This window comes from Danio rerio, chromosome 14 (assembly GCF_049306965.1).
Source record: "Danio rerio strain Tuebingen ecotype United States chromosome 14, GRCz12tu, whole genome shotgun sequence".
NCBI lineage: Eukaryota > Metazoa > Chordata > Actinopteri > Cypriniformes > Danionidae > Danio > Danio rerio.
The window spans coordinates 237,360-262,500 of record NC_133189.1 but is presented as its reverse complement, the minus strand read 5'-3'; the positions used below and the strand labels follow the sequence as shown (position 1 = coordinate 262,500).

General features: G+C 43.3%; 1 protein-coding gene across 4 annotated transcripts in view; it reads left to right on the top strand.

The window, feature by feature from the left end:
- Nucleotides 1-21,998, top strand: part of hs3st1 (heparan sulfate (glucosamine) 3-O-sulfotransferase 1) — a 43,628-nt gene extending 21,630 nt beyond the window's left edge. For 2 of the 4 annotated variants that reach the window (XM_073921500.1, XM_073921501.1), the window contains one exon: nt 19,612-21,998. In XM_073921500.1, the coding sequence (XP_073777601.1) occupies nt 19,649-20,530 (882 nt within the window). In that variant the 5' untranslated portion in view covers nt 19,612-19,648 and the 3' untranslated portion in view covers nt 20,531-21,998. 4 annotated transcript variants of the gene reach the window in all.
- The last annotated feature ends 3,143 nt before the right edge of the window (nt 21,999-25,141 follow it).

Here is a 25,141-nt window from a genome sequence, read left to right as displayed (position 1 = left end):
CACACACACACACACACACACACACACAGATGATCACAGCCACTCATTAACCCCATAAACCCCTCACTTGAGTATTTAGTTTGAATATTGTAAGCGAATGGATTATTATAATGAATGATATATTAATAAATGTGTGTGTGCACAGCTGTGTGTCGTGTGGAGATCAATAATCAATCATTAGTCTGATCTTCACTGATTTACTGTATTCCTCTGTGTGTGTGTGTGTGTGTACATCGCTTTTATTTTGCATTGTTGATGATGGAGAAGTGGAGAAGTGTGTTCATGTTTGTGTGTGTGTGTGTGTGTGTGAGGCTTCGGGTGGAAACAAAACTCACGTATACACACACGATTCCACATGGACACACACATACACACACACACACACGTACACACAAACACACACACTCGTGCATACACTCATGCTCTCTAACATGCACACTCACACACACTCTCTCTCACTCTCTCGCTCTCACTTACACACTCACACACACTCACTCACACACACACACACACACACACACGCTGGTCTCTGGCTGTGATTCTTTTTCCATATGTGCGCGTCTCAGTATGCGGCTGATAGCGGCAGCACGGCTTATTTAGCTCTCAGTGGCAGAGCTCCACACACACTGACAAGGTCAAAGGTCACGCCACAGGGTGCCAAGACCACCATGGTGTGACAAATGAAGAGAAACACACACACACACACACACACACACACACACAGAGAGAGAGATTCCCTGGCTTACATCGCTCTGCTGTGGAAATGAGGAGAATGTGAAATTCATCTGTCAGTCAGTGACTTACACACACACACACACACACACCCACACACACACTCACACACACACACACTCTCTCTCTCTTTCTCTTTGTTACATCATAGGTTACCTGCTGTGCATCATGGGTAATCAAAACAATCAAACACATCACTCCTGAATGTGCATTTCAGTTCATCCACCCATTCATCCATTCACCATTCATCCATCCATTATTCATCCACTCATTCATCCATCCATTCCTCTCTCTATTCACTCATCCATTCATCCATCCATCCATCTATCCACTCATTCCTTCATCCATTCATCCATCCCTCTATATATTCACCCATCCATCCATGCATTCATTCATCCATCTGTTCATCCATTAATCCATTCACCCACACATTCATTCATCCATCCATCTATCTATTCATTCATCAGTTAATCCATCCATCCTTTCATTCATCCATCCATCCATCAGTCTATCCATTCATTCATTAATTAATCTATCCATTCATTCATACATCCATCTGTCCATTTATCTATTCATCCATCCATTCATTTATCCACCCATCCATTAATTGATCTGTTCATCCATCCATCCATGTATTCATCAATTAATCCATTCATTTATTCATCCATTCATACATACATTCATCCATCCATCAATCCACTCATCTGTCCATTTATTTATTCATCCATCCATTCATCCATCCATACATATATCTGTTCATTCATACATCCATTCTTCTACACATTCATTCATTCATCCATCCATCCATCATTCCATTTATCCATTCATCCATCCATACATCAATTCATTCATCTATCTATCCATTCATCCATCCATTTATCCACACGTTCATTCATCCATCCATCCAGACGAAATGAACACGATGGCTTTTTGCAGTGGTTGTCCATCACACACTCTTATGCTGCGTCCCAATCCGCATACTTACTCTACATGCTGGAGGTGTGTGTGTTTTTGGTGTAGAAAAACTGCAAACGTTTGAGTGTGTAACAGAAGAGTGTGTGAGCTGTGGGACACACTACCGGAAACAGCAGCTCATCTGGGAAGCTCTGTTGACTCTTTTCAGCACACTACAGCTCGACACACACTCACCCTATTCTGGGACACTGCTCAGGGCGTGCAGTGTGTGGATCGGGACGCAGCACTGGAGTGTTCTGGAGTGTGTGTGATTCTCCAGATCGAGTCTGCACACTGCGGTGTTCAGCGTCCGCCGGCACTCGTTAGTGACCCGTCGTTAAACCGGCCCCCTGAGACGTGCTGGAGTTTACGATAATGAGCGCAGTGTGTGTGTGTGTGTGTGTGTGTGACTGTAACTCTGTTCATTAAGCTCTTAATAAGCGCTGTATATCACACTCACATTTAATGGAACACTTTTAATATATTTACTTTCACATGTTTATTTGATATGTGTTTGACTTGGACAGGAACTCAGCTCTCGCCGCCGCTGCTGGCAGGATGTGTGTGTGTGTGTGTGTGTGTGTCTTAAAGCAGCGCTGCCATCTTTGCCAATCAAAACGAACATGGCGACTTCACCACACAGGTCACCAATCACTTTACAAATCACAGACACTCACGTACATGACACACACACACACACACACACACACACACTTGCGTCCCTTTAGTGCATGCAGGAGATTCATCACGACGCATCAGTGCAGGATTTATAGACTTATTAAAAGTGCTCTGTGAAATGTCTGCATCCACACACACACACACACACACACACACATTAGTATGCGCACACAGAGCCTCATTCATTAGGGCTGTAGTGGAAACCTCTTGTACACACAGTCTCGCTAACACACACACACACACACACACACACACAATCTAATACACACACTCTTTCTAACACACACTAACGCTCTCTCTCTCTTTTAGCGAGCTGCACTGATGACACTCATGATGAAAATCTTCCTGTTAGTGTGCTGATGGTCAGTAATAATATCACACACACACACACACACACAGTAACACCGCACACACAGCACTAACATCACTTTATATTTGAATATATTATTATTTTTGGTCTTGATGTGGATTTAAGCTCATAAATCAGACAGAAGTACAGTAGAACACATGAAATCCCAGTGTGTGTGTGTGTGTGTGTGTGTCAGTGTGTGTGTGTGTGTGTGTGTGTGTGTGTGTGTGTGTGTGTGTGTGTGTGTCAGTGTGTGTGTGTGTGTGTGTGTGTGTGTCTGTGAATTAAAGTGTTTCTCTCTCTCTCTCTGCACTCCATCATGAACTCTGACATGTGAAAGCAGACGTGGTCACTTAGCAAAGTAAAGCTGCCTCATTTCCAGACACACGCGTGTGAAATACACGTCACATGTTCACGTGTTTGCTTTGAGTCGCTGAAATGAACACAGTCATTAGAAGAGCTGCTTCATTAGCTGTGGAGGAGAAACCGTTAAAGCTCTACTCAGGCTTAATGGTCTAATGTCTGCATCAGGATTTGATTTCAGTGTTGATCTGCAGGGTGTGTTTATAAACTCCAGCACTGCGTTAGTCTGACATGTAAATCTGACACACTTCATATGGTGTATTCCAGTAACTATACTTAAAACAGGCAGCATGGTGGCACAGTGGGTAGCACTATTGTCTCACAGCAAGAAGGTCGCTGGTTTGAGTCTCAGCTGGGTCAGTTGGTGTTTCTGTGTGGAGTTTGCATATTCTCCCCGTGTTGGCGTGGGTTTCCTCCGGGTACTCCGGTTTAGAGGAATTGATGAACTAAACTGGCCGTAGTATAATTTATTACTTATTTACTGATTTATTTATTTATTTACTAATTTATTTATTATTTATTTATTTATTTACTGATTTATTTATTTGTTTACTGATTTATTTATTTGTTTACTGATTTATTTATTTGTTTATTTTAATTTATTTAAAAATAATAAATGTATTAACATTAATTAATTAATATATTATTTATTTATTAATTTACAATTTTTTGCTTATTTTTATTTAATTACTGATTTATTTATTTTAAAGTATTAAACAATAATTAATTGATTAATTCATGCTGATTTTTTATTTATTGATTTACTGATGTGTTTATTTAATGATTTATTTATGTGTGTTTTAATTTATTTAAAAATAATAAATGTATTAACATTAATTAATTAATATATTATTTATTTATTAATTTACAAATTTTTTGCTTATTTTTTATTTTATTGCTGATTTATTTATTTTAATTTATTTTAAAATATGAAACATTAATTAATTGATTAATTCATTTTAAAATAATTTATTCATTTCTAAAATGTGAAATGTATTAACATTAACAAATCAATGTTAATTAATCTTAATACATTCAATATTTTAAAATAAATAATTACAATTTTAATAAATTAAAATTAATGAATTTATTAATAAATGGGGATGGCACGGTGGATCAGTGGTTAGCATTTAGGTCGCTGGTTCGAGTCCCGTCTAGGTCAGTTGGTGTTTCTATGTGGAGTTTGCATGTTCTCCCCGTGTTGGAGTGGGTTTTCTCCGGGTGCTCCGGTTTCACGAGCTGACGAGTTTGGGAACCGCTGCTCTAGAAAATGCTTCTTGATGGAAGAGTTGTTGGATATTTGGACTATAGACAGGATGAAAGCTCTGATGAAGGCAGGTTCTGCAGTGCAGTAGCGGTCTGTTCTCTCTGCTCCTCATACGTGTCTTCGCTGGCGGTGTTGATGAGGTGAATAAAGTCTTAATAAATAATGAAGTCCAGTATTATTACTGGCCGAGCAGAGCCGCAGCTCAAAGCCCTCACTGAAACTCTTCCACGTATAAATCTGTGCTGTAACACTGTTGACGCAGCTCTCGCTTTACACACGTGTTGATTTGACAGAAACTCCAGCAGCACGAGTGGAGACGTGCACACTACTGAGGGCGCACACTAATGATGCAGACAGACACTAATGCAGATCTGTGGATCACACGACACTGACTGCTGGAGGATTACAATCACACACACACACACACACACACACACACACACACACACACATACTCCACACACATACTCAACACTCATTTGCAATAACAACACACACACAAAAATACACACGTACACACACACACATACATATATATACACAAATACACACAAACATACATAAACAAGTACACACACGTACACTCATTTTTGCAACACAACTTTACAACAACACACATATAAACATATGGATACACACATACATGCATAAATAAACACCTATACACACACAGAAATGCACACATCAACACATCTGCATACACAAATACACACATTTGCATACACAAACATATACACACACACACATATGTATAAACAAATACACACATATTTGCCACACAGTTTTAAAACTCATACACACACATATATACATACACAAATACATGTGCACACACACACACACATATATTAACAAATACACACACACGCCCACATGCACACTCCCTCACACCCATTCACACACACTCTTACTTTGATAGGCGATCAGGGAAACACTGCTGCTCTTATTCACAGCTATGAGTCTGTCGATGTGTGTGTGTGTGTGTGTGTGTGTGTGTGTGTTTCCTGTGAGCGACACTGACATCATGAAAAGCACACACAGTATTTTTAGGCTACGAACATTCGAAGAGCTTGAAGTGTGTTTATAAAGTTCAGTGCAGCTCTTTTCAGTCACACACACACACACACACACACACACACACACACACACACACACACACAAATAAAGCTGATCCATCTACTGGAAGCGTCTTTAGCAGAACACAGACAAACACATACAGACTACTGGAATCAGGAGATGAGCAGTGCAAACACAACCTGCTGCTGCTCCAGTCCTGCAGAAAACACTCCAGAGAGAACACACACACATCCACACACACACACACACACACACACAGAGACACACTGACCCCTGCTGGACACACACTCACAGATACTCTCTCTCACACACACACAGTCACACAAACTCCATCATACATTCACAGTGACACTCTTTAAATTTCTGACTGTGTTTGTGTGTGTGTGTGTGTGTGTGTGTGTGTGTGTGTAGCGACCACACACACGATCTGAGCACTGTAAATCCGTCAGCGAGTGTTTTACTGTGAGCTCAGATCATTCCTCTCAACTACAGTCATCTCTGCTCCTGGAAGAGAGACTGAGGTAATGTGTGTCCGAGGAACTGATCCGCAGCGCGCGCACACACACACGCACACTAGCCATTCACACACACACTCCGACATACACATGACATGAGTGCACAAAAACATGCACAGACACACAAATACATCAACATACATGAGCGTGCGCACACACACACACACACACACAGGTTTAGTTTTCATGTTTGATAGGGGTTTCTGATAGACGTGTTGACGTTTGTGCTGTATCTTGTGTGTGTGTGTGTGTGTGTGTGTGTGTGTGTGTGTGTGTGTGTGTGTGTGTACGTCCTCACACTCCTTCATTCTGTCTGATTTATCAGCCCTTCTCCTCATGGGGACCAAACAAAGTCCCCACAGGGTCAAAATTGACTGACATTACTATACTTGAGGGGACATGTGGTCCTCACAATGTGATGAATATCAGGACCACACACACACTCTCTCTCTGACTTGACATTGCAGTGTGTGTGTGTGTGTGTGTGTTTGTTTTGTTGGCGTGTTAACGAGGCTCTGGGAACGTTAGCGAGAGCTCCACTGATACGCTACATTGATCTTTATGACGACCCTCCATTGTGCTGAGAGCGTATGAGTTTATTACTCTCTCTCTATGAGTGTGTGCGTGTGTGTGTGTGTGTGTGCGTGTGTGTGTGTGGGCTGTGTGATGAACACACATATGGATCTCATCATTCAGTGAGTGAAGAGCTGCTGTCTGACCTCTGAACACAGACATCTTCATGTCGGACATGTGCGGGACAACACACACACACACACACACATGTCACACACATGACACACACAGACCCAGATACCTGGATACTTCACAGACACACTCATGTGCATACATGTTACACAAACTCATTCTCATAAATACATTAACATACGTACACACACATTACACACATTCATGACACACACACATTACACACACACACATTACACACATTCATGACACACACACATTACACACACACACATTACATAAACGCTTATGACACGCACACATTTCACAAACACACACTCATGACACACACGCACACATTTCACAAACACACACTCATGACACACACGCACACATTTCACAAACACACACATCCACGACATACATTTTACAAACACACACTCATGACACACACATACACACACACACATTACACAAGCACAGTCATGACACACACACACACACATTTCACAAACACACACTCATGACACACATACACACACACACACACACATTTCACAAATACAAACTCATGACACACATTTCACCAACACACTCATGACTCGCACATACACACACATTTCACAAACACACACACACACACACTCATAACACACACACATTTCACAAACGCACACCCATGACACACACATTTCACAAACACACTCTCATGACACACACACACACATTACACAAACACACACACATACCCAGATATGTGGAAACTTTACAGACAGACTCATGTGCATACACATTACACACACACACACACACACGTCTTACCTTTTCCTGTGAATATCAGTAATGTCAAGTGGAAGTGACCCTCTGCACAGGTCAAAGGTCAAATGTAAACAGCATCACATGTTGATGTCTAATGATTAATATGCAAATCAGCAGAGCACAGCCAATCAGACTCTATGTGGGCGGAGCTAGTGATGAGATGCCACTCAACTGAAGATCACCTGTACAGACCCAAACATGATGACTGTGTGTGCTTGTTTACGTGTGTGTGTGTGTGTGTGTGTGTGGTCTGAATGACGAGCGCTCTCTCTCTCTCTCTCTCTCTCCTCCTGAAGCAGATGTATCAGTGGAGACATTAGCGAGATCTCATTCATTTCTCTCTGCTTTCACATCACATCTAGCCTGATATGATTTCACATCTCGCTCACACACTGACCCATACAATAACACACCTGATTGACAGAGCGTGTGTGTGTGTGTGTGTGTGTGTGTTTAAGGAAAAACAGAGACGATCTACTCGTGAGTGTGAGCAGAGACTAAACACACACAGCGGGGAATCGCAGTGTTTGGAGGAAGACAAGACCAAGAAAAAGAAAGAAGGAGAGAGAGAGAGAGAGAGAGGAGGGAAAGTTCAGCTTCACATTTCCCCATCGTGTACACTAGTGTGCATTTCTGCTGTGTTTCTCAATCCAAAGTCCCCCCTACACCCTTAATAGTGCACTATTTGAGGGAACAGCCATTTGTAGTGGTACCAGAAACCATAGACCACATTCTGAAGTGCACTCAATCCATCCCACAGTGCAGCACACTAACAAGTGTACAACCGACACACCCTCCCTCACTCACTCACTTTCATTCACTCCATTAAGTGGACTAGATGTACCCTAGTGAACTATAATTGAGGGTGATTTCAGATCCTGTGGATGATTGTGCTCACCTGATCCTTGTTTAGTCTGTTAATCTGTTTCTAGCAACACACACACACACACACCTAAATACACACACAAAGACTTGTACAAACTCATACACACACTTATACTCAGATATCCACACACATACAAACTCATACACTCACTCAAAAACTCACACACACACACACACACACACACAGAGGATTTCAGAGACAGTCAATGATTGTGCTATTTGACACAAAGGCAAAGACAAAGGTGCAGTGTGTGTGTGTGTGTGTGTGTGTGTGTGTGTGTGTGTGTGTGTGTGTGTGTGTGTGTGTGATAATCATGTTAGCAGCACGTGTCTGAAGTCGCTGACAGATTCACAGCATCGTAACGATCCGTCTCAAAGCAAAACAGAGGACAAGCAGAGCGAACATCAATCCTGAGAGTCTCAGAGCTGAAGAGCAGAAGCACAACACACACACACACACACACACACAATTATATGCACCCATATTAACACACTTTTACACACACACATGCAAACACAATTATATGCACACATTAACACACACTTTTACACACACACACATGCAAACACACTCATACACACACACAAACAAAATTATACTCACACACACGCAAACACACTTATACACACACACAAGCAAACACACTTGTACATACTTATATACACACAAAATTATACACACCGTTATACACACACACACAGAGAAACTCATATACTCACACACTCGCACAAACACTCATGCACACACAAAAACACTCATACACACACACACACACACAGTTTCTTTGCTCGGCGCTGTTGCAGTGAGCTGTGTTCTGTCTGTTTGTTAGTGAGCGGTGTTATTGCAGGAGTGTTACAGCATCATTCCTCCAGTGTTTAGTGTCTCCTGATCTACACACACTCATCATGTGAGGATCTGATGATGATTAATGATCTACACACTCTTAATTAAACAGCCAGACGCACCTGACTGCACTGATATATGCTGGAGTCCTCATCTATCTGAGTCAGTTTCCAGCATTTTTCTAAATATCTTCTTTTGTGTTTGACAGAAGAAAGAAACTCATGTGGAAGGAGAGTGAACGAGGACAGAAATGACAGTATTGGGGTATCTGTGCCTTTAATGCAGAACTGCTGGTGTGTGAGGGGAGTCTGCCCTCTGCTGGTCACTGCTGCAAACTACATCAGCCATCGCAGTACCCACCCCTGCTCTATGGGGAAATTCACACTCACAGCTTTGAGAATATTCATACATTCATTCATTCATTTTCTCCAGCTTAGTCCCTTTATTCATCAGGGGTCTCCACAGAGGAATGAACCACCAACTATTCCAGCATATGTTTTACACAGTGGATACACACTCATACACTATGGCCAGTGTAGTTGATCAGTTCCCCTATAGCGCATGTGTTTGGACTGTAACCGGAGCACCCGGAGGAAACCCACACTAACACAAATGAATATATTTTATTTATTAATGTTACAATAAATAAATGTAATGGACAGAGAGAGAGAGATGCAGACCCACAGATGCAGTGTCAAACATCTGAGCAAACTGTCAAATACTGAAGAGATATTGAGGAGAAAAGAGTTCAGAAACACCACAACAAACATCCAAACACGTTACACATATTTAAAGTTTTATTATATTTTGTGTTTGTGTATTGTAGTATTTCTGTGCGTGTGTGTGTGTGTGTGTGTGTGTGTGTGTGTATGTTTGACAGCAGAGGGAGACATAGATCACTAACCACACTCCTGCAGCACAGCATTAATGTTAGAACAGTTAAAAGGAATGAACCACCAACTATTCCAGCATATGTTTTTACACAGCAGATGCCCTTCCAGCTGCAACCCATCACTGGGAAGCATGCACACACTCTCATTCACACACACACACACTACGGACAATTTGAGCTTACCCATTTCCCCTACAGTGCAACATGTCTTTGTACTCGTGTGGGAAACCGGAGCACCCGGAGGAAACCCACGCCAACACGGGGAGAACATGCAAACTCCACACAGAAACACCAACTGACCCAGCCGGGACTCGAACCAGCGACCTTCTTGCTGTGAGGCGACAGCACTACCTACTGCGCCACCGCATTGCCCTGTAAGTGTCAACATTCCTCCTGGAGTCTTCAGAGCAGAAAAGCTTTATTCTAATACTCTGTTAATGTCTAAACAGCTTTAAAACACTCCGCAACACTGACTCAGCTTTAGCTCAGTTTCATGTCTACAGTAATGTTGTAGGCAAACACACTTGATTTAATCATCAATCATCATTATTAAATATTAATAAATGAATAGCAGCATGGGCGGCGCGGTGGCTCAGTGGTCAGCACTGTGGCCTTAAAGCAAAAAGGTCACTGATTCCAGTCTCGGCTGTGTGTGTGTGTGTAGTTTGTGAGTGTATGTCCACATATGTACTGTAGTGTGTGTGTGTGTGTAACAGGAAGTATGTTGGTCGACCCAATGCACTGACACTGCCTCTCATATCAAATGTGTGTGTTACTCACACACTCGCACCCACACACAGCACTGGCGCCAGATGGACTCCGCTGCCACCCTGTCTCTGTTGGTTTTACAGTTATTTTCAATTGTTTTGCCGCAGATTTCAGCACCCCTTTGTCAAAGTTCATATCTGATCAGGCTCTGGTGTGAGTAGTCAGTCCTGTTAGTCACACGTTGATTTGAAAACCTTGATTCAAACATATAAAGCGGCTCATGGTTCTGCTGTCAGTGGTATTTGTGATCTGCTGTCTGTATGCACTTCCTCTCGCTCTGCTTCTGGCCTTAATTTGGTAAAGCCTTGCTGCAAACTCAGCACCATGGCAGATACTGCAGGGCATTCTCCTACCGCCCGCTCAAATGATGGAGTGATCAACACACACACACACACACACACACACAGGAGAAATCACCCAAAACTCTTACTCTTGCTTTTATTCTATGAGTTCTTGCCTGATTTATCTGTGTGTTTTAGTGTTTGTGTTGCTTTATTGTGGATTTGATGCTTCTGTAAGAGCTTTGAGTCTGAGAAAAGCACATTACAAATAAAATTATTATTATTGTTATATTGAAAAGGTGATTTTAGTTCAGTGAACAGCGTCTCTGACTGGTGTGTTGTATACAAGCATTTGAAAATAGAGTTTTGCAAAAAGGCGACATGGTGGCGCAGTAGGTAGTGCTGTCGCCTCACAGCAAGAAGGTCTCTGGTTTGAGTCTCGGCTGGGTCAGTTGGTGTTTCTGTGTGGAGTTTGCATGTTCTCCCCGTGTTGGCGTGGGTTTCCTCCGATTTTCCCCACAGTCCAAACACATGCACTATAGGGGGATTTTGAAAGCTAAATTGTTCGTGTGTGTGAATGAGTGTATATGGGTGTTTCCCAGAACTGGGTTGCAGCTGGAAGGGCATCCGCTGCGTAAAACATGTGCTGGATAAGTTGGCGGTTCATTCCGCTGTGGCGACCCCTGATTAATAAAGGGACTAAGCTGAAAATGAATGAATGACTGAATGAGTTTCCTGTAAAAGAAGTGCAGTTTGGCGATGGTTGTGGGTTTTGTGTCAAGAGTTTTGAAACATGACACCAGGGTTCTGACATTTGTGGCAAAACAATTGAAAAAACTGCACACACACACACACACACACACCCACACCATATAGGTGCACACCTTTAGACCACACTCACAATCACAGCCACACTCACACACACACTTCACACTCTCGCCCACACACACACAAACACACACACACTTGTAGTGTTCTGGAGGTTTTTCAGACAGTGAGCTGACATCTGAGCAACTCCACAGACCAAGAAGATCAGCTGACTAGAGGAGTGTGAACACACACACACACACACACACACACACACAGTGAATCTGCATCTGCGAGACACTCTCACACACTCCTGATCTCCAGGATAAAGCAGATGTCTGAGTGTGGAGAACCACTGATCTAATATTGCCAACATCTGGAGAATGTGCAGGCGTGTGTAATCCTCGTGCCGGTGCTGCGGCCGTGACACCGCTCCTCAGTGCAGTATACACTCAGCAGTATAGAGGGTCCAGCGCTCTGAGTTCAGCTGAAACTGGGCGGCACCGCTGGAAAAACAGCTCACACTTCCTGACAGACTCTTGCTCATGTGCTGATATGTGTTAGAGATCAGGACACGACGGCTGCTACTGAACATAGAAAAGCCCAAACTGCTCAGAGAAATACCGTACAGCACTCACCACTCAGCCAAATGACCGAAAACACTCACTGATTCACATTGTGGTGGATCACGGTGGCTCAGTGGTCAGCACTGTGCCTTCACAGCAAGAAGGTCTCTGGTTTGAGTCTCGGCTGGGTCAGTTGGCGTTTCTGTGTGGAGTTTGCATGTTCTCCCCGTGTTGGTGTGGGTTTCCCCCACAGTCCAAACACATGCACTATAGGGGAACTGATCAACTACACTGGTTGTAGTGTATGCGTGTGGATGATTGTGTATGGGTGTTTCCCAGTACTGGGTTGTGGCTTGAAGGTCATGCGCTGTGTAAAACATATGCTGGAAAAGTTGGTGGTTCATTCCGCTGTGGTGAAGGAAAATGACTGAATGAATATTGTGGTTGGACAGACGGATAATGATGACTCATTGTTCTTCAAACCCGTCTGAGTTTCTTTCCTCTGTTCAACACTAAAGAGGATAGTTTGAAGAATGCTGGAAACCGGTAACCATTAACTTCCATTTAGGAAACGCAGATATAATGGAAGTCGATGGTTAGGAGAGAGTGTGGAGGAAAGTAAGAACGAGATTTTCTCTGAGACCTGACCACATTTGTCCTCCAGGCTGTAGCAGCACATTCAGCACAACTCTTGATGGAGCTGCCAGATATCAGCTGAGGTCATCTCTCTGTGTGCTGCAGGTAAGCCCACATCTGTGCTGTAGAGGTGCAGCAGGTGATCTCTCACACTGATAACCGCTCAGCATAATGTCTTTAAAACACAGAAATCACGAACATGCACCGTGAAGATGACAGAGAGCCACTAGATCATGTCATTGCGGCTGAACAACACTGCTGTGCAGATAACCCATTCAGAACAACCCAATCTACATGCGCTCTGTTTTACTCTGCCAGTAGGGAACAGAATAATCTGACGTGGGAATCTCTGGAGTATTCTGCTAGTTTCAGGGAGAAGCTCTCTTCATTTGACTGTGTTGGGTTCATCTTTTTAATTGACCCAGTGGTGGAGTTTGTCCATGTTTAACCCAACGTTGGGTTATAAAGAAGAGCCCAGCACCTTGTAGAGTGCAGATGTCTGTGTGTGAAACCGCTGTGACACATATTTCTGTCCTGTTTGAACACGCCGCAGCTTTTACAGGTATCCTGCTGCAGCATCATCACTTCTGGAGCCTTTAAGCAGTGTGTGTGTGTGTGTGTTTGTGTGTGTACAAATATAGTCATATACATATTTGTGTGTATAGGTGTGTGTGAGCATGCATATATTTATCTGTGGGTGTGTGCGCTATATATGTGTGTGTGTGTGTGTGTGTGTGTGTGTGTACACACAAGTATATTTATCTGTGGGTGTGTGAATATATATAAATATATGTGATGTGTGTCTGTGTGTGAGAGTGCATGTGCATGGTGTGTGCGTGTGTATGGTTTGACTATATAAGTGTATGTGTGCGTGCTTGCACATCTGTGTATAGGTGTGTGTGTGTGTGCATTGAACGGACATACACTCCACTGGCTGAGGTCAGGCGGTTTGTCACACACACACACACACACAAATATATGTGTGCATACTCATATACTCACACTGCGAGCACACATAAATGTGTAGTGTGTGTGTGTGTATATATATATGTGGTGTGTGTGTGTGCATGCATTTATTTATGGAAGTGTTTGTGTGTGCATTTATGTGTGTGTATCTTTGCATGTGTGTGTTCGCACATATGTTTATGTGTGTGTGTTTGCGTGCATTTATTTATGGATGTGTGTGTGCGCGTGTATGTATGTGTGTGCACATATATTTATGTGTGTGTGTGTGTATCTTTGCATGTGTGTGTTTGCGTGTGTGTGCATGCATGTATTTATGGATGTGTTTTTGTGTGCGTGTATGTGCAGTGTATGTGTGTGTGTACATATATTTATGTGTGTATGTGTAGTGCATGTGTGTATGTGTTTGCATGCATTTATTTGCGACTGTGTGTGTGTGTGTGTGTGTGAATATGTGTAGTGTTAGCATGTGTGTGTGCATTCATGTGTGTGTGTGCGCCTGCTGAACCGCCTGACCTCAGCCAGTGTAGTGTGTGTGTGTGTGTGTGTTTTTGTGTGTGTGTGTGTGTGTGTATGTGCGTGTGTGTGCGTGCGTGTGTGTGTGTGTGTGTGTGTGTGTGGGTTCAGTGGGTCTCTTCAGGAAATGTGCTCTGTGTTCAGACTCTTCCTGCCAGTGTTGCTGGACCCCGACCGCCCCGACTGTTCCGTGTGTTCAGAGACGCAGAGCTGCAGATCTGGCTCAGCTTCACATGTAAAACACTCGTTCATCAGTCAGACACAGCGGCCGTTTCCTCAGCTTAAACACTCCTGATAATAAACCCATTATATCAGACTCACACACACACCGCAGGCTCAGTCAGTCATTGTGCTCTGCTGACAGGATAATCAGAAAAAACTCTGCGCTATTAAAGGAGATCTATTCTGCCCCTTTATACAAGCTGTAGCTCTGCTGTGTCTAGTGTGTGTGTGTGTGTGTGTGTGTTTGTGTGTGTGTGAGCTGAGAATATCACACAGATGATGTTCTCCAGCTCTCTGGAACTGACCCTTTCAGCGTTTGATCCTGATTGTGGTGTTTTGGTGACTGTCACTTGAAATGCAAATGAGATTTAAAAAGAGGGCGGAGCTACAGACGCCTGTGCATCAGATGTAGAGCTGCAGTGTGTGTGTTGTGAGTGCTGCTTCATCTATATCTCCACATCTATAATCCTCTCAGTCTATGCTGACATGATCTTCAGCAGCTCAAACACTCTAATGGCTAATGGACAGACGACTGCTTCTCACTCAGGGCTGCTGGACATGCTAATGAGGTGGAGAGATGGGCAATAGTGGGCGGGGCTTTCCCCCTCTGATGACACGCACAGCAGGAGAATGTCAATCACAGTGTTTCTGCATCAAGTCTGATTATAATAAACACAGTTCAGTACTGCTGAGCATCAGAGGCTGCTGGAGAGACTCACACACTGCTCACACACACACACACACACACACTGCTGTGTTTAAACTATTAAATCCTGCACACATGTGAGTTTTGCTGAAGAGGTGCCCTGTGATTAAGTTCATACTAACTTCCCAAATGAACAGTACTACAGTACTCACAGTGTGTTTGAGCTGAGTCAGTGTGTTGTGGTGAATCTGTTCACAGTATAAACTAATGAGCCGGTTCTGCAGTTTCCTACAACTATCAGCTATATTAAACTACAGCACACCACTGTTTACTGTGATACACACTGAGGTACGCTACAGTATTGATTACAGTTGATCAGTTCACTGTGGTTAATACTGCAGTATGCTGCTGGAACACTCATTAACTCCGAGTGTAGATGCTCTAATATATGCAGTATAGTGTACAGGCCTGTGGGGTTCAGCTGGTTAAGACTCATGAGCTCATGTGTCTGTTTTGACTGCTGTTCCATCATACATTGTGAAAATAACCCATCGAAAAAGGCTTTAAGACCGAGTGGAATCCTCGGCTGTCGCTTCGGTGTGACTTCAGCTAATCAGGTTTGATCAATGCAGACAAGTGTTTAATGAGTCAGACATGCTGCTGCGCGAGAAACCCACAGTCTGACCTGAGATGAGTCACGCTTCACTACTGCAGCACGGCGGCTCAGTGGTCAGCACTGTGGCCTCACAGCAAGAAGGTCTCTGGTTTGAGTCTCGGCTGGGTCAGTTGGTGTTTCTGTGTGGAGTTTGCATGTTCTCCCCGTGTTGGTGTGGGTTTCCTCCGGGTGCTCCGGTTTCCCCCACAGTCCAAACACATGCGCTATAGGGGAACTGATCAACTACACTGGCCGTAGTGTATGAGTGTGTGTCTGAATGAGTGTGTATAGGTGTTTCCCAGCACTGGGTTGCAGCTGGAAGGGCATCTGCTTCATAAAATATATGCTGGATGAGTTGGTGGTTCATTCCACTGTGGTGAGCAGTTGAACGGTGTGAAGCACCAAAAGTGGCCCATATTAAAATGAATTTAAATACAATTTTGGCTAAAGCCCCACATTATTATTAATATGTTTTATTTTTTATTATTCAGATGGTCAAATTCTGACTGAGGACAGCTGAATGTGCCGGCCAGTTTGTTATATGCCTAATAAATGACGATAGGCCACAGTTTTCAGTTTAACACTTGCTATTTTTTTCTAATGATGTGATATGATTAATGTGTAGTTTAAGCTTTATATTTGTATTTATTCATGTTTCTTTGTTGTTTTTGGCACATTGCAACATGTGGACTAGCTAATCAAGCTAAAAGTAGTGCTTAAAATGTCACAAAAATGCAGAATTGAATCTCAGAATTAAATAGAAACTGCGGTGAATAACATAACCCCCTTCACCAGGCTGGCTACAGGCCTGTATAATAGCCTGCTTTGAACACTCCAGCATTAGACTGTGTCTGTATTTCAGCTCAGCTGTTAGTTTTGCATGTTAAGTGTTGAGCATATCTGCATTTATTGCTTCATCATTTTGTTCAAATGAAATGATCCTATTGAACACGTGATTCGGAAATGCCTGCACTCATCATCATTCAGTATGCTTCAGACATGCTGCGGTGTGATTGACAGCAGAGCAGAGTTCAGCAGAGAGCCCGCGCCGGTATGAAGAGCTGATGATCAAAAGTCTGACTATAGAGATCCAGCACGAGTCAAACGCGTCTCTTCACGCTAATAATAATAATAATAATAATAATAATAAAACTCGGTGTTTGGAGCGCCAGTGGGCGGGGCGCAGGGAAGTCACCGGAAGAGGGCGGGTCTGTAAGTGTGATGTCGGCGCGGGCGCGGCGCATTTATGAGCGTCTGCGGGAGCCCCGGGCGCGCGTGCACGTGAGAAAACTTTCACTGTTGTGTTTTTGTGTGTGTGTGCGCGCGTTTATATGTGAGCTGATGGTTGATCTCTGATCCTCAAAACACGCTTCTCATCATGGACTCGATCGGCAGGTAAGACTGTTCTCTAAGAGGTCCGCGTTCATGAGCCGATCACTTTGATCATAGTTTAAAACAGAGAGCGCGCTTAATGCGAGCAGGTGATCTGTAAACACTCCGCTTTCGCCTTCAGTGACTGATGAAGCTTCTGTAAATGAGAATCACACTGAAGAGTCGAGTTCAACCCGCTGAACACACAGGAGTGTACTGTCTGTTTAATGAGTGTGTTATTGACGTTTATCAGCTGTGTGTGTGTTTGTGTGTGTGTGTGTGTCTGAACACTGCTCCACACCTCTATCTGCTGTCAGATTTAATAAATACTGTGGTGTTTTTGAAGCATGTGCTGTAGTAAAGTCTATACTATATCCAGCACACTGTAGTGTTAACTGTAGACAACTAACTACTAAAGTATACTTTAATTTTACTACAGTAAACTGTGATGTATTGCAGTATATTATATCCTATAGTTGTACAGTATTTGTTCATATTACTGTAGTTGTTGTGTTACTGTAGCATGTGTAGAATCACCACGACAGATTAATTAAAGTACTATCCAACAGGGGTGTGTTTCCCAAAACCATTGTTAGCCAGCTAAGGTGTCAAGTTCCGTCGTTACATAGTTAGTTAATTTGGTGTTTCCCAAATCCGTCAGTCCAACGAACATTCGCAAACTGCGTGGCTAACTATTATGCTTGCAGCTACACCTCTGGAGCTGTAGATAGAAACAGAGTTCCTGGCTGTGTTCTATTCCCACTTATCTCCCCTATACCCTATTCCTTTAGGACATTCTAACATTCATTCATTTATTTTCTTGTCGGCTTAGTCCCTTTATTAATCCGGGGTCGCCACAGTGGAATGAACCGCCAACTTATCCAGCAAGTTTTTACGCAGCGGATGCCCTTCCAGCTGCAACCCATCTCTGGGAAACATCCACACACACATACACTACGGACAGTTTAGCCAACCCAATTCACCTGTACCGCATGTGTTTGGACTGTGGGGGAAACCGGAGCACCCGGAGGAAACCCACGCAAACGCAGGGAGAACATGCAAACTCCACACAGAAACGCCAACTGAGCCGAGGCTCGACCTAGCGACTTTCTTGCTGTGCGGCGACAGCACTACCTACTGCGCCACCGCCTCGCCACATTCTAACATTTAAACTTGAAATGATTAAAAAACAGCAGTAAGCTCGTCTCTCTTAGCTGTATTTTGCTTTCAGTGTTTCTACAGTTCAGTTTTAGCGATCTTCATGTTTACAGTTGTGTTCCCTTCTCAGTGCACTTAGAAAACATTGATGTCATTTTGAACACAGCCGTTGTTTATGATGAAAGCTACAGGTGATCTATTATTTAAAAATGGAATTTATGTTGCGTCTCCAAAGCTCGTGAAAACAAAACTCATACAGTAGCACACGCGCGTGCGTTTAATGTATAGTGGGGTATTTATGAAGTATCTGTACTGCTGGGTGGAACAGTTCTGCAGTGGTTTATTTACATGTGTTCAAGTGTAAGAGTAGACTTTTCCAAAAAATACAAATATAAACAAACAATAACCTACTCATTATTAATATTATTATCATCATCCTTATTAAAAATATTATTATTATTAAAGTAGGATTTTTTTTGTTTCCTAATAAATATTAAATTTCATTTCTTAATAAATCACCTCATTATGTATTTATCTGTTAATGTGATTAATATATGAGATTAGAATAGGTGTTCGCTTTTGTTTATGTTTCAGAATAGAGTATGTATGTATGTTTAGAGCATCATTATGGGTGTTTTACGTTAGCTAACGTGGCTCAAGTGATGGATCTGCCACAGAGAAACGACAGGTTCTGGGAAACACTCGTCACCACATCGCTCTTTCCCCAAATGATGCGTCACACTATGATAGTTCAGCTGCGAGTTGCATTGATGTTTAGGAAACACATCCCAGAATGCTTCACCAACACCACAGTATTCCTCTGGTGTGTAGTTTTCTGGCGTATGGTGTTATGGCTGGAATCTGAAGAGTTTGTGAAATCTGAAGAGAATGTGTGGTGTGTTTCTCAGAATTCAGTTATGGGTGTTGTTGACATGTCAATATCTGTGTGTGTGTGTGTTTCAGAGGCGTGTGAAGCGTGTGTGTGTGTCTGCTCACTGCAATGGCTCTGGTCTTGGCTCTTCTTCTGTGTTTTTCCACTCAATCCTCTGTCCTGGTGTCTGGCGTCATCTCTCCGCCTGATGCTGCGCTAACACCCCGCGCTAATGCTCGCCACCTGCCTGACATCATCATCATCGGCGTGAGGAAGGCCGGCACCCGCGCCCTCATCCAGATGTTGCGTCTGCACACTAGCATCGCCGCCGCCCAGAATGAAGTGCACTTCTTCGATTGGGACAGTCACTATGAGCGTGGCCTGGACTGGTATGTGGATCAGATGCCGGAAGCGCAGCCGGGTCAGCTGACAGTGGAAAAAACACCGGCGTACTTCACCTCCAGAGATGTCCCACAGCGCATCCGGTTAGCCAAACCTGACGCTCGCCTGCTGCTTATCGTGCGGGAACCCACCGAACGCCTGCTCTCCGACTACACACAAGTCTATCACAACCGCCTGGAGAAACGCAAGCGTCCGCAACCCCTCGAAACACTTCTGCTGCGAAACGGAGAGCTCAACCTAGACTACAAACCGCTGAACCGCAGCCTGTACCACACACACATGCAGCGCTGGCTCCAGGCCTTCCCCATCTCCAGCTTCCACCTGGTGGACGGAGACGCGCTCGTCCGAGAGCCGCTGGCGGAGATGCAGAAGGTGGAGGCGTTCCTGAAGCTGGAGCCGCAGATCAGCCAAAACAACTTCTACTTTAACCAAACCAGGGGCTTCTTCTGTCTGCGGGACGGGCGGCAGCAGCAGCGGTGTCTGCACAGCTCTAAAGGACGCAAACACCCGCAGGTCTCCCCACACATCCTGAGCAAACTCCAACACTTTTTTCACGAACCCAACCGGAGGTTCTTTGAGCTGGTCGGCCGGACGTTTGACTGGAAGTGAGACATCTAGCAGGATGATCTCCTGAATAACTGGAACAACATGAGCGGGGCAACCGGACCGTCTGCGTGTGTTTGCTACTCTCTTTGTTTGGAAATATTCTCGATGTACAGCCCTATCAGAGTTAAACAGGGGAGTCTGACCAGTTTCATTCATTTAGGTGATCTTCAGATTTAGCGGAAACACTTTTAGCTTAGCTTAGCATAGGTAATTGAATCAGATTAGACCGTTAGCATTGTGTCGGCTGCAGCCATGGTACAGCAACAAAGTTCCTTGATATTTACGCCAGAATAGAAAAACGTTTAACGTTTGATTTTCTGTTTCTCCTCTAGTACATGAAGTTACTATGAATAAGAACATGATCTGAACTCTAATGCTAACGGTCTAATCCGATTCAATGATTTATGCTAAGCTATGCTAAAAGTGCTCCTGCACATCTGGAGATCGGCTGAATGGATCCAAAAATGCTAGAACTCCACCGATCAACGCTGACAGAGCTGTAATACTAGTCTGTTCACAGAATAAAGGGTTTGCTCAGCAGACATGTACATTCTGTTATTTAATGTGTTGAGCATGTCTTCTGGACTCTGAGCATCTCTGGACACGTGCTGTCTGTAGGGGATGAAGAGCTCCAGGGTTTCATCTAAATATCTTCATGTCTGATGATGAACGAGGCTCTCGAGATTGAAATGCCATGAGGGACGCTTATTACTGACAGAATATGAATGTTTGGGTGAACTAACCCTTAAATGAGTTTCTGCAGCGCATACACACACACACACACACACACACACACACACGCAGGTTTATGAGTAGAGCTCATCCTGAAAGACTGTGTAGAATCATTATCTTCTCTTATTTTTGCTTCTGATGCTAAACGATACAGTCAAACCAACATTCTCTCCCATTTAAGCTCTTCCAAATCAAGTTGAACACTAAGATATTTTGAAGAATGTTGGAACTGTTTGACTTTGACGTCTGGTGTAGGTCCGTGGGCTCCTGTGTTCCTTTAAGTTCTGTTTGTTTGTGTTGAACAGAAGAGGAGACTCCGCTGTGGAGCAGGTGTGATGTGAGTAAATGACTGATCTCTGGCTGAACTGTGCCTTTAAGAGCTTCACTGGTCAGTAGTGCAGGTAAACTGGAAGCTTCAGTGTGTGTCTGATTCCCGTGAGGAATACATTTACTTGCTTTATCAAGAACTCCTGTAGTGTCTCCTCTAGAAGCATCTGGATTTAAAGATGCTCTCGAGCTGACTGAAGATGTAAGAGTGTTTTCACCACTGCTGCATCAGTGTGTGTGTGTGTGTGTGTGTGTGTGTGTGTGTGTGTGTGTGTGTGTGTGTGTGTGTGTGTGTGTGTGTGTGTGTGTTGTATCAGTCATATATGGCAGCATGTCCTCATTCTCTTCTGCTTTCTGTGATTAAAGCTTTTATATGAAGGAAGATTCAATAATAAAGATATTTTTGCTATGATCTGCTGCTGTCCTTCTGTCTTTTATTGTGTGTGTGTGTGTGTGTGTGTGTGTGTGTGTGTGTGTGTGTGTGTGTGTGTGTGTGTGTGTTGTTGTAGATTCTCCTCATATTTGTGTGCTGATGTAGCGCTGGATAATCTCCAGTTTTGTGAGCTCAGTTTTCTGTGATCTCTCTCCTGACGTGTGTGTGTGTGTGTGTGTGCCGTCAACACTGTAACATGAGAACACATATTTGAGCTCTGCTGTTATCTGTGTGTGTGTGTGTGTGTACTGTCAGGACTGTAACATGAAATCACATTTGTGCACTGCTGTAATCTCAGTGTGTGTGTGTGTGTTGGTTTTTCTGTGTGTGTGTGTGTGTGTGTGTGTGTGTGGGTGGGTTTTTAACTCTGTGTGTTTTACCTCTATATGCATGCCTGTGTGTGTGTGTATATCTTTCTGTCTGTGTGTGTGTGTGTGTGTGTATGTGTGTGCGCACGCATGTATGTGTGTGTGTGTGTGTATGTGTTCTCGTTCTGTGTGATTGAGCAGCTCTACAGTCTCTGCTTGTGTTGGATCTGATGATGATGATGATGATGGTGTTCTCCTCTTCTGTTTTTCCAGCAGTCGCTCCAGATTTACAGCATCACTGGCCAAGAGCTGATTCAGTTTCACACTCACAGCTGAGACCAGTTACTTACACAATACTGTGTGTGTGTGTGTGTGTGTGTGTGTGTGTGTGTGTGTGTGTGTGTGTGTGTGTGTGTGTGTGTGTGTGTGTGTGTGTGTGTGTGTGTGTGTGTATATATAACCATTCTAACTGCTCCTTATGAACAATATTCTGGGCATATAATTGTGAACAGAACTCCTCCAGTTCTCCGCTTGGGGATGTGTCCAGCTTTGTTTCTTTTGTTTCAGTTGTTAAAGTGCCGAGAGTTTTCTGTGAGGGCGGGTCTATAAAACACTGGAGTGTTTCTGAACTATACTACAGTAAAGTGTATTATACTGTAGAGGTGATAGTTTCCCCACTCAGTTAATGAGTGCTCCAGCATACTGTAATATTAACTACAGTCAACTGATATTCACAGATATACTGTACTGTAGTGTATTCTAGCTTTTACTACAGTAAACTGTGCTGGATTGAAGCATAATATACACTACAGCTGTACAAAACTACAGTGCTGGCTCATTTGTTTATATTACTAGTTGTTGTGTTGCCATAGCAACTGTAGAATCACCACAACAGATCAATGACTGTAGCTGTGTTACCATAGCAACTGAAGAATCACCACAACAGTATATTAATTCAAGTTCTTTATTCCAGTGTGGTTGAAAAGCACTATTCTTCACGTGTGTTGTGGTATAATGTACCAAAATGAAGTAGTTGTTAGAATATTTATTTAAAACTAAATCTAAGATCTGTTCATGTGGTCAGAAAAACCTGTTTTCAATTTAAACAGCTGAAACCTAGTTTCTCTTGCCTCTGGATGATGTGTGTTTTCCTGCTGCTGTTTGTCTTGTCAGGACACTTCCACACTATCCCATGATTCAGCATTAATGTCCGGAAGCTACAACCGTTTATTTTCACCATACTGTGAGGAACAGAATATTAGAGGAGTAAACAGTGGGCGTGGCTTGTTTTTTTCTCCTGTGAGCTGATTGGATGTAGTAAAGTAGGCGTGTCTTTCAGAAAGATGTGGAAAAGGCTTTGGGGAGAGTTATTACAGCCTAACAGGCTCCTCCTCCATTTCTGTGTGATGTTCTAGCACTTACAGCTGGAGGGGGCGTGGTTAAGTATGTTAGCCACACCTATTACCTCAGACAGATGTAATGGACCCTTCTCACAAGACTGTTATGATCTGCTCAAAGCTCGTCAGCATCTGTGTCTTCCTTCTGACAGTGTTCTGGTCAGTGCCGGTTTGGGTTTCCCTGATAATAGTTTAACCCAGAGTTACCAGTTGATCTTGAGCTCTTAACCTGCATTCCTGAACACAGCAGCCGTGCTTTTATTAGTGTCTCTGCCTGACCGCACAGATGCATCATGGGACCTGTGTGTGTGTATATATATATATATTGTAGCTGTAATTAAAGAGTGTTTATTTATATGTGGCTTCACCGTGCTCATGTTTAGCCCTACAGAAGCAGGAAACCAGCATTGTTTTTATAGCAGTTCACACACACACACACACACACACACCACTCCTGCGCAGATCAATTATTAATATTATATTGTTATATGGCGTATGTGAACAATAAGCACACGCTGTGAGCTGCAGTTTCTCCCCACTTCCTCTTCATGCACAATTCACACAGAAAAATGTGTGTGTGTGTGTGTGTGTGTGTGTGTGTGTGTGTGTGTGTGTGTGTGTGTGTGTGTGTGTGTGTGTGTGTGTGTGTGTGTGTGTGTGTGTGAACTGCAGCAGGTTATCTGACATCTTTATTTGTGTTTACTGGTTCAATGAGCTGAGCTGAGCTGTTCTCTCACGTCTAAGTGTGTGTTCTGCTGATGTCTCACACACACACACACACACACACATTCTCTTTGTCACAGGCTTTGACTGTAGTGTGCTGTTGTATGCTGGTTGTGTTTTCTGGATCTGGATGTTCTGGAGCGGCAGGATTAGTTTACAGTGTAGTGAAGTTTTACTGGAGCCTGTTTCTAATTTCTCAATATGGAAAGTTGCAGTTGTGTGATGTATTTTCTCTGCATGGGCATTGTGCTGTTTATTAATGTAATAAATAAAATGTTTCAAGTATTAAGTTAAGGCTTATGTGCCTGACTTAACCTGAACAAACTAGTCAGAATACTGTTATGATCCACTTACAGCGTGTTTACAGAATTATCACAAATTACGATGTGTGACCCGGCGTGTGAAAACCAGTCCACATCTAACTCTGAGAGACAGTTCCACTCACGCTTGGCGTCTGGCCAACACATATCAGCTCTGTGTTTCTGAGTGTCGAGGGCTGAACTGAACACCGCTCCAGTGTTCTGGGGGTTTCCTGAGGTGCTGACAGAGTCGACTAATTCAATATCAGCTATACAGCTCAATATCTCACACACACACACACACACCACATCTGAAACACACATGAGCGATGAGAGTCACTTTCAGAAATTCAGCTGCATGGTGTGTGTGTGTGTGTGTGTGTGTGTTTCTGAAA